The sequence below is a fragment of the Tachypleus tridentatus genome, chromosome 11, assembly GCF_004210375.1.
Source record: "Tachypleus tridentatus isolate NWPU-2018 chromosome 11, ASM421037v1, whole genome shotgun sequence".
Classification (NCBI taxonomy): domain Eukaryota; kingdom Metazoa; phylum Arthropoda; class Merostomata; order Xiphosura; family Limulidae; genus Tachypleus; species Tachypleus tridentatus.
Genome location: NC_134835.1, coordinates 64,261,184 through 64,271,518, shown reverse-complemented (window position 1 = coordinate 64,271,518; position 10,335 = coordinate 64,261,184). Strand labels below are relative to the sequence as shown.

Sequence of the window (10,335 nt, the reverse complement as noted above, 5' to 3'; positions counted from 1 at the left end):
CAGTATAAACTATGAAAAGTAAAATATACGTATCGATACAAAAGTATTTAATTTATAAAAGTAGTATTCTAACTAAATTTGAAAAAATTTATTTCTCAAGTATTAGATTTATATAACAAATTCCTATTTACATATGTTACTTATTGAATATTTTCTAGATCTCAATTGGCTTCATGATTAAAATGTTGTTGGATCATAAAGTTATTGGTTCGATATTTTTGGTAAGCAAGATATCTGTTTCATTTTCACAGACTTTCAAAATTCCTCTCTGGTACAGCGGTAACTTTACGGATTTACAACGCTAAAATCAGGGGTTTGATCCCTCTCGGTGGACTCAGCAGATAGCCAGATAGCTATATCACTGGCCACTAATTTTAACAGGGGACTCTTGTGTTGATACATTGTTTTTGTTAGATGTTTCTTTTACATTATTTAGTGAAAATAAGACAACTTCTACTTCACATACCAATCACAATTGATTTATTTCCTCCTTTAACGTGAAATTACTTACGTAAAACAAAAACACAAGATTGTATAAATTAAATTTTAACACAAAAGCATGATTTCTACGCGAGATCAAAGTTTTACTAGGAATGCAAGAAAAAAAAGAAAGGCTTTTTTGTATGTGTGTGTGTTTTTTTTCTCGCAAAGCCACATAAGGTTTTCTACTGAGAACTGAGGGGAATACTATTCCTCAATTCTTAACTGAAGCTTTTGGTATTTTCATATAAAACTAATTTATCAACAAGTATCAAATAAGGAAACTCGTAAATAACAGTATATTTGATTAAGCAATGAGAGAAATATTCTGTAATAGATATTTTGACTGAGTTAATTGAAATGCCAAATAATGATTCTAGATAAACTTGAATAAATGAAAAATATCTTATTTAAGAAGCCCAGCATGGCCAGGTGGCCAAGACACTCGTCTCGTAATCTGAGAGTTGCGGGTTTCAATACTCGTCACACCAAACATACTTGCTCTTTCAGTCATGGGGCGTTATAATGTGACGTAAAATAATAGCTCAAGTGTTGGCGGTGGGTGGTGATATCTAGCTGCCTCCCCACTAGTCTTACACTGCTAAATTAGGAACGGCTAGCGTAGACAGCCCTCGTGTAGCTTTGCGCGAATTTTCAAAACAAGTAAACCTCTTATTTTGACCCAACAGCGAAGTGAATGAAAACAGAAATCCTGTATAACAACCAAAAAGTCGCTGTTTACGTTTTCAATTCAAGCATCACGGTTAGTATAGTAATTAATGAGCTTCTAATTCAGATATATTCCACTGCCTAGGACATATTGCATAAGTAAATAAACATAAGTAAGTGTTTTTTAAGGTCTGAATGAAAAACAGAACATTTGGTTACTGTTATAAAAATATAAAATACAGTTTGTTTGTTTGTTTGTTTGGAATTTCGCACAAAGCTACTCGAGGGCTATCTGTGCTAGCCGTCCCTAATTTAGTAGTGTAAGACTAGAGGGAAGGCAGCTAGTCATCACTACCCACCGCCAAATCTTGGGCTACTCTTTTACCAACGAATAGTGGGATTGACCGTCACATTATAACGCCCCCACGGCTGGGAGGGCGAGCATGTTTAGCGCGACGCGGGCGCGAACCCGCGACCCTGAGATTACGAGTCGCGCGCCTTACGCGCTTGGCCATGCCGGGCCAATACAGTTTGTAAATTTGCTTTATCCCTTCGACTAAAGCGCCACCTTTGACCAACTTTGAAGTAACTTAACTCTAGCTCTTCTGTGATATGAGATAATACACTTAATATAGGGGAGCTGTGTGTGTCGAGAACGTTTCAGGGTGTATTTGAACATAACAACTAAACTATGTCGAATTTCGTGTTGAGATCAGTTTCTATTTTCCACCGTTTTCCGGCATTTGGTTTATTTAGCACAGCTAAGGTATTGTATGAGAAATAATATATGAATGTGCAATGCAGTTGTATTAGTTTTATTACATCAATGTTATATAATTGCACATGGTGTATTGATTTTTTTATGCTAGAGTTAGGCTTCGTTAACAATTTATGTAGCAAAATCCCGATGCCTGCGACATTGCCCAGACTGTGTCATTTGGCTCACCTTGGTGTGACAGTGATGTTGTATGGCGAGGCGTTTTTTTTTTACTCTATGCAAATCTTTACATTTTGAAACTGGAAAAAACTAAAACATAGCCTTAAAATGTATAATTAAATTATAAATACTGTTAGGTCAGTAGTTTCTTATAAAATCGAATTTGTTCATATTGCTTGTTTTTGGTAATTTTTATTTTTGTGAAAAAATACCAAAAGTAAAACTTTACGTAATAAGTAATGTCTTATAACTATAACTTTAAAGGTGAATACCTGTCCTTATTTCGCAGATGTAATTGTTAGATTGACTTGTAAATGATAAAGTTGAAAATGTTTTTGTATGTAAATTATTGTTCTGTTCTACAAGTTCAACTAAACACCAAGTTGTGAAAAGATCAAAGAATGAATTAATCTATTTCTGTTTTTCATTTCTAATATTTATGCAAGTTTTAAAAATAATTCAATATGATTGTTTGATTTTTGTCAAAAATATTAAATGAAAGAGTGACAGTTAGTGGAATTTGCTAATTGATTTCCAGTTTCATTAATTGATAACATCTAACTAAATAGATTGCCACATGAAATGGCTCAAACACAAACATAAAGCATATAATCTAAACTTGGGGTTTAATAACTATGGTAAGCAGATCATGTGTTGATCATTGCATAGTTATGTGTTTAACAACAAATGTAATGGCATTACATTTAATTACTTAGATTGTTGGAATAACTCAGAAGAGTAATAATAGGACTTATATTTGACTTCAATAGTTTTAAATTTCAATTGTAATCTTGACTAATTGATTATTTTATAGAATGTTAATCAATGCCTATTAGTAATTGAATTAACTGCCTGTTGCTAATGACAAGCACATTTAAGAAACTGTGATTCATGATAAATTGGTGTATTGAAGTTGCAAGAACTTGATGCTAATTACTTCAGTTTGTGACTCCTAGAGAGGCTTTGAGAGCCTTTAATATGGTTAGAAAAATTTTAAGAAATATAGAAACCCTAATGACTTTGTTAGGAACACACTAAAATCAACCCAGAATTAAAAAGTGTAGTTTTTGAAAAAGTTTTAGGTATAAAGTTAAATGGAAAGAAACTTCTTGTTGGATACGTTTTGACACTTAATTTTTGTTTTAATGTGTGGAAAACAACAAGTTTTTATAACTCAGTGGTGCAAACTTGCATTTGAGACGGGTTGTATCTCTAGGTATGAAAGAGTTGAATATGTTTGCCACCAATATTAGATAAACTGTTATCCTCTAACAGTGTAAGATACTGTTTCTTGGGTAAAAATTGCTTCAATTAGTTGTAAGTTTTGTCAGGTTATTATTGATTATTCCTTATTTTCTTTCAGAAAAACAAATTTTATTGCTGAATAACTTATTTAATAAGGGGAAGTGTCATAATAATAATAAGTATATAATACTGTTATTAACATATTGTGATCTTGTTCCATATAACATGTAAATAGGTTATTAGAAATAGCCTTCATTATATTGAAAATGACACATGGAACAATTCTGCACACTGTTAATTAAAGCAAATATGACTTGCACAAGACAAGTACTTTTCATAAGAAGAGCAATAAATCTAATTAGGTACTAGTAGGTAAAAACCCATGATGTATTAATAATCATTGCAAAATCAGTAGTAAACTACTGACAGCAGTTAATTTTATTTATTCTAGGTTGTTAACATGACTCTATTTCAAATCAGTCAACAACAAACACTTTACAAAGCATGTGACTGTTGAGTTATATCATTTATTGTGTGTTAGTTTAGACAATATAACTGCACAAAATGTAAGTGGGATGCTTGCAATTCATTACTAAGAGAAGGCGTGTGTGTGTGTGCGTGCCTTACACAGTGTGTGGTAATATAATATTTGTAATGATTAGGTGCAAACAGATGCCTGCAGCTGAAGGAAGAAATTAATTACACATGCTTTTTACATAAATAGGGCTCCTGTTGAATTATGATTAACCCAGTCTAAGTAATAAGCACTGGAAAAGTAAAACAAAAGTTTGGCTGTCAATACATGTTACTTAAACACTGTTAAGTACTGTAACATTTAAGGAGTTTTATTTGTTTTATTTTTTTCAGCATACATATATTATACTATAAAATGTAAACATGCTAATCTTTATGAACTTGTATACCTAATAATTTTTTGCTTAAAATCCTAGGATGTTTTTTATATTTGTACAGTTGTTTATCTAATTTTTAAAATGATGGTGTAAATAGAGAAACTTTCTCAAACACCTGTAATGAAAGACTTTCATAATACCTTGATTTTAATATTTAACAAGTCATAAACTTTTAAATTATTTTAATGTTGGTGTCAACACAAATTTTCTTGAATAAAGATTGTATTGTTTTTATTTTTTGCAGGATTGGTAAGAATTTTTCATCTAATTAGATATCTCTTCACATAACGTGACAAGAATACTTACCAGCATTATCACATGAAATTTAAGGATGGCTGTTCAAAGAAAGAATTAGCTTGTTTAGTTTTTGTTTGTGTGTACAAACTTGTAAGAAAAATTTCACTGAATGCTATTAGTTATAATTTCAGCTAGGTACAGGTTTTGTGCTGTTTTACATCTGTGGTGCATTTATATGTAAAACAACTGTGGGTACACAACAAACATTAACTTATGTTATACTTGAAGAGGTATATCATGTTAAGGGAAGGATTGTTAAAAATCTTTTAAAAAACTCAAAAGGAGGCTGAAAATGAGATTATTTGAATGGCATTGATTAATTAGGAATTTCCATTAATCACTCAGCTTTTGATGTTGAGAGTGGTTTACTGTGACTGTTATTTTTCAGTAAATAGTAAAGTAAAATAACACCAAAGTACTAGATAAGAAAATTTACGAAGATCTTCAGGGTACAAACCATAAACCTTTGACTTTATATTTGCGACTAATTTCTGGTGATGAGACATAACCTCACTATAAATTAAACAAACATGTTAAATACCTGTTGTACCCAACACTGTCAGGTGCTGAAGCTTTGTAAACAGTCTGTAGTGTTTAAAATAGTTTCTACTAGAGAACAGTAGTAGTACTAAAACATATAATGTCATTATCCTATAAAGGTTTTGTTTATTGACCCATTAAAATATCAGGCTCAAAGAATCCCACTAATCCTTTTATGTGTGTGTGGGAAAGAGAGTATTATTTCAACTGCATGAAGTTAACTTGCTTGTAAAGTAATTGTGGTGCTAAAAATAAGAGTACAGTAGATAAGTGTTCTATATTTATCACTAAACTGTCACTGTTTACGCTGTCAGTGTCAGTGTATTTAACATTGTGTCCCCTGATGTTACCATTATAACAAAGGGGCATTTTTGAAGATTATGAGATTTTTTTTCAGTTTTTTACTATTAGTGAAGATTAATGCAACATTTCTCAACCTAAACAATTGCCAGGTGGTAATAAGATAATTACATTAAACCTCTACATATGGGTAGGTCAAAGTGTACACATCACAACCTTTTTACACAGTTACAATCAAATTTAATTATACTACTTTATTATCAATGCATTTCACTGACGTCAAAAATGTAGTGTATAATATAAGTTTTAGTATCAAAAGGAAATATTTGAATTCTCAGTTTTCATTTTTCTATATCACATAAAACTTCCTGCTGTAAATTATGTATTTTACATTTGTTAAGTTTCTAAGGGCTTACATAAATGTTAGATATCCACAAACTTACTTTAATGAGTTGTATGACATAAACTGAAACACATCATGCCCCTGAAGCATGTTTTTAAAAAGTACAAATAATTCTGACATTTGCTATTTTAATTTACTATCTACCATAGGTTCTTATGATTGGTTTCAAGTTATTTTACATCATATGTTGACTAGGTAAGGAAAATATTTTAGTGCACATGCATCTTAGTTAGAAAACCAAATAACTTATACAAGTTATAACTTATAATAACTGTGTATTTAAAATGAAATTAAGTAGACTACTAACAACACCCATATAAAATTTAGGGTTAGCTTGAGACTTTAAGAGCAAGAAAATACAAGACCTGTGTGGAAGGGTTAAATTTCTCATTTTTTGTGTATTTTTTTTACCTTGCTATAAAAGTAACTAAAATGTAAAACAATTAGAAGATAATTAGGTTAGATTTAAAAAAAGTATAAATTACTGTTAGCGTTATCACTGGTGGTATTGTTAAATACCCAATATTTATTGTAATCACCTGAAGAATCATCACCCTGTCAAAGTCTAGGGTGATAGTTCTTCAGCTGATTCTAAAATTGTATTGGATAGTCAGCATAATTTCATTGTGGAAAGTTCTTGCCTTACAAAGAATGTCACTGCTTATGTAGGTGAGGATAAACATGTGGGTTTGATGCATCTGGCTTTGAAAGTGTTTCATTAGATAGGTTGCACTTAAAAGGCTTGTTAAATTATATCAATTGGTGTCGGAAATAAGTTGATTCACGAGATAGAAAAGTGGTTGAATGGAAGAAAGCAGAGGGTTTGCTATAAATGGAGTTCTTTGAAACTGGATTAACAACATAAGCAGGATACCTTATGGTTAAGTGTTAGTACCTTTGCTCTTTCATTTACACCAGTGATACTGATGAAGAGATTGCCATTAAATTGCTGAAAATTTGGTGATATTAAGATCTTGGTAGTTGCCAGTTGTGAAGAGGATGCTGCTACTTTACAAAAAAGATTAAATTATTTGGTTAATTGGGTGAATAAATGACAGATGGCTTTTAATTTTGGTAAATGCAGAATATCATACTTTCAGTTAGATGTATACTTTTGATCAGGATGACTAAACAATGTTATGGAAGAAAGGTTTTGGCATTCTGTTTGATCAGGCTATTAAACTATACAGAGAGTAAGGTAAATAAGATTTTAGATGTAATCTACAAGAAATATTGAATACAAGTTTAAAGAGGCTATAATTTTTTTGCACAGGCTTCTAGCTAGGCCACATTTGTAGCATTATGGGCTCCTTTAGAAAGGACAATGAAGGGTTTAATAGAATGACGTGTGATTGAAAAGCTGTTGTACAATGACAGGTTAATATCTTTGAAGTTTACTCTTAAAAGAAAAGATCGAGGTGTTGAAGAGATTGATAATGCTGAGAAGTCATCATGTTTCATACTGAATGGTGAAAATTGTAGGATTAAGAGACATAAATTTTTGTAGTGAGTTTTATCTTGATCTAGACAGTAATATAGTTTCACGGGTTGTGGATTATTCTTTGTTTTATTTGTACTATTTTTATTATTGAAATGAAAAATACCATTTTGCATTTAATATTTCCTAAATAATAAATATGTATTATGTATGTTTATATGTATGTTTAAATGCTTTGTTTTAATCGTTTTTAATGAACTGAAAGGAATATGATGAAAAAATTGCATTTAAATATAACATTTAATTAAAATGGTTTGATCTTTTAGCGAGTGGAATTGCTATCTCGACAAGCACTATGTACAACAAATGGCTTATTCACCATATATACTGCAGACCCAATAAACCCAAAAGAAGACGTGAGTAATTGGAAGATATATTTTAATGTGTTGTTTAATGGGGTTTTTATTATGCTAATAATGTAGTGAAATTATTTTATGTAAATATTTAACAAATTTTCAGATTTTTCAGTTTTGGAACTGAGTTTGCAAACTAGTAGAACCTTCAAAAATTGCAGTGATATTTGACTATAATATATGTATAATCTTAAATCTGTCTTCAAGTTTAAGTAAGGCAATAAATGCTAATATATATTATATTTATGTTTAAATGAACAGTCTCATAACTGTAACAATGACTGAAAGTAAAAAGTGGAAGTATTTAATACATTAGTCAAAGAAAGTACAAGAACCACGTAGCTAAGTAAATACTGAATTCAAAAATGAGAGATTTAACTGTGGTTGGAGGCAATACAAAAGAGAATTAAATCAGATAATTATCTTCAGAATAAATAAATAATGAAAATAAAATCCGAAAGCTATGATAAATTGTGTTAGATAAAGAAATACATGGTAAAAAAGTTTTAACAATTTAAAATTTAAAACAACTGAAAAAAAGTTGGGAAAATGTTATCCCAACATTCAGAAAAGACTTCCTCTGGGTAAAGTGAAAAGAAAGCAAAGAAGGGTAAGAGAAAGTGATTACATGAATTTGAAACTTGTAGATGGTTCTACATGTAAAAAAGATAATTTGATTTAATAGAAGATAAGGATATTTAGGTTTGAGCATTTTGAGCTCAGGTTTAGTTTGGAAAGAGTTGATCAAACACTATGCAAAATTTGCTCTAACAGAATATGTAGTGTTGACTGAACACAAAAGTGATTAGGATAATTACAGATGCATTGATTTAGATAAATTCTTTCTTCATCAAAGTGAATTTGGTATGGAAATCAGCAATTGGTTTGAATGTGATACCATAGATTTTACTGACAAATTTTTGAAACACTTTCTTAGTGTAGTAATTGGGTAACATAATGCTTCATCATATTGCAACTAATTACAAAAATAGTTCATGCAAATACAAAAAATCATAAGGCCAAGAGTTAGAAATGACTCAACAGTGGCATATAAATGTTTTGTGGTATCTCTTGTCTGTATTATAATAATAATTCATTAATTTTATTTTCAAAAGAAGTCACAAAATGTTTGTGGTCTGATCAGTTACTGATTTCTTAAAATAGCAAAGTGGCTAAAATGTAATATTAGAACTTAAACAGTGACTTGGTACATTTTTCAAGTGATGATACGTTAAATGTAGGAAGTTACTTTTAGTGTTACGATTAGCGAACCCAAAGAAGAAAAACTTTTTTCATCTCTTCAGTGGTTGCTTTTTTGTGAGCTTCAAACTTAATAGTTTTTTATCTTGCATAAAATTGCAAAATGATGAAACATCTTTATTTTGTAATTTTTTGTGGTATTCATCTCTGTATAACATTTATGTCTACAGTGGTGAACCACCACAACCTTAAAACTACAAATGGTACAACTAAATCAAAATTAGTTATTTGATATTTCATACTCTATGACTGTAGAGAATGTTACTTAGGAGAAATGTTGAATAACGTGGATGTCTGAATTTACAGTATGCTTGGTTAGTCTAAATGATTGTTTGAATTTTAGCATTTTAAGAACAAAATCTAAATCTTACAAGTTTTGTAGCTACAAAATGTTTTATTCTCAATTCACAGAGTTAGTGTTAGATTTACCCTGCTGTTTACCATCTTTGTACATTTAGTCTTTTTAGTTTTATGATTATTTGAAAAAAAAAATTTTCTGTATGTCAAATACTTTTCAGAAATTTGAGAAGATACTGATTGCTAATAGAGGAGAAATAGCTTGCCGTGTTATACGAACATGCAGAGAAATGGGAATAAAAACTGTAGCTGTACATAGTGATGTTGACTCCATGGCTGTGAGTTCAGTTGTGATTAGAAATACACATTTGAGTTTCAATTTTTTCCATCTTAAATGTAAACGTGCATTTTTAGGTTTTGGTTAAATTTATTTTTATTAAATGTAAACTTTTTTCATACAATATAGAAATATTTTTAAACTAAAATTTGTGTTACTTGAATGGAGAATTACTAATCCACTAAACTAGAGCAAAATTCAGTAATTTGTTAACTGAGCTAAACTTGATTCAGCCTTATTCACCATATATGTTTTCTTCATATCTAGGATATGCATGCAGAAAGCAATTCAGGTTAAGTATATTATCTACTATTATGATTAGGTTCATGCAAAGATGGCAGATGAAGCTTATTGCATTGGTACAGCACCTACCAGTAAGAGTTATCTAAATATGGATGCTATTTTGGATGTAGTTAGAGAGACTGGAACACAAGCAGTAGGTATTATTTGCTTTCATAAGTAGAAACTTGTACAAAACATATTTCTAGAAATAGGTAAAAATAATAATTGTAAGAGAAAGTAAGGGTAGTTGATTATTTGTTGAATTTCTATAAGAAGTATCCAAAACAAAAATGCAATAAAAATACACAAAGTAAAGTAATGCTAATTGAATAGATTTTTGAATGATTTTCAATTCCTACTTTGGTTGGTAAATTACAACTGCTTTAATTAGTTATATTTATCATAATACAAACCAAAGTAAGGATTGAAAATCATTTTAAAGTGTATTTTGTGTGTTTTTAATGCAGCATTTATTTTGTTTTGGGTACTTCATGTAGCAATTTTAAAAATTATCCATGATTTATGC

The 10,335-nt window shown here is 30.2% G+C and overlaps 1 protein-coding gene across 2 annotated transcripts in view; it reads left to right on the top strand.

Annotated features, from left to right (window-relative positions):
* Positions 1-965: 965 nt before the first annotated feature.
* Positions 966-10,335, top strand: part of LOC143232317 (propionyl-CoA carboxylase alpha chain, mitochondrial-like) — a 48,618-nt gene continuing 39,248 nt past the window's right edge. The window contains exons 1-4 of one of the 2 annotated variants that reach the window (XM_076467584.1): positions 966-1,915; positions 7,547-7,636; positions 9,412-9,528; positions 9,850-9,963. In XM_076467584.1, coding sequence (XP_076323699.1) covers positions 1,841-1,915; positions 7,547-7,636; positions 9,412-9,528; positions 9,850-9,963 — 396 coding nt within the window. In that variant the 5' untranslated portion in view covers positions 966-1,840. Of the gene's footprint in view, positions 1,916-7,546; positions 7,637-9,411; positions 9,529-9,794; positions 9,964-10,335 lie in introns of those variants that run through there. The other variant, XM_076467585.1, reaches the window with a different exon arrangement.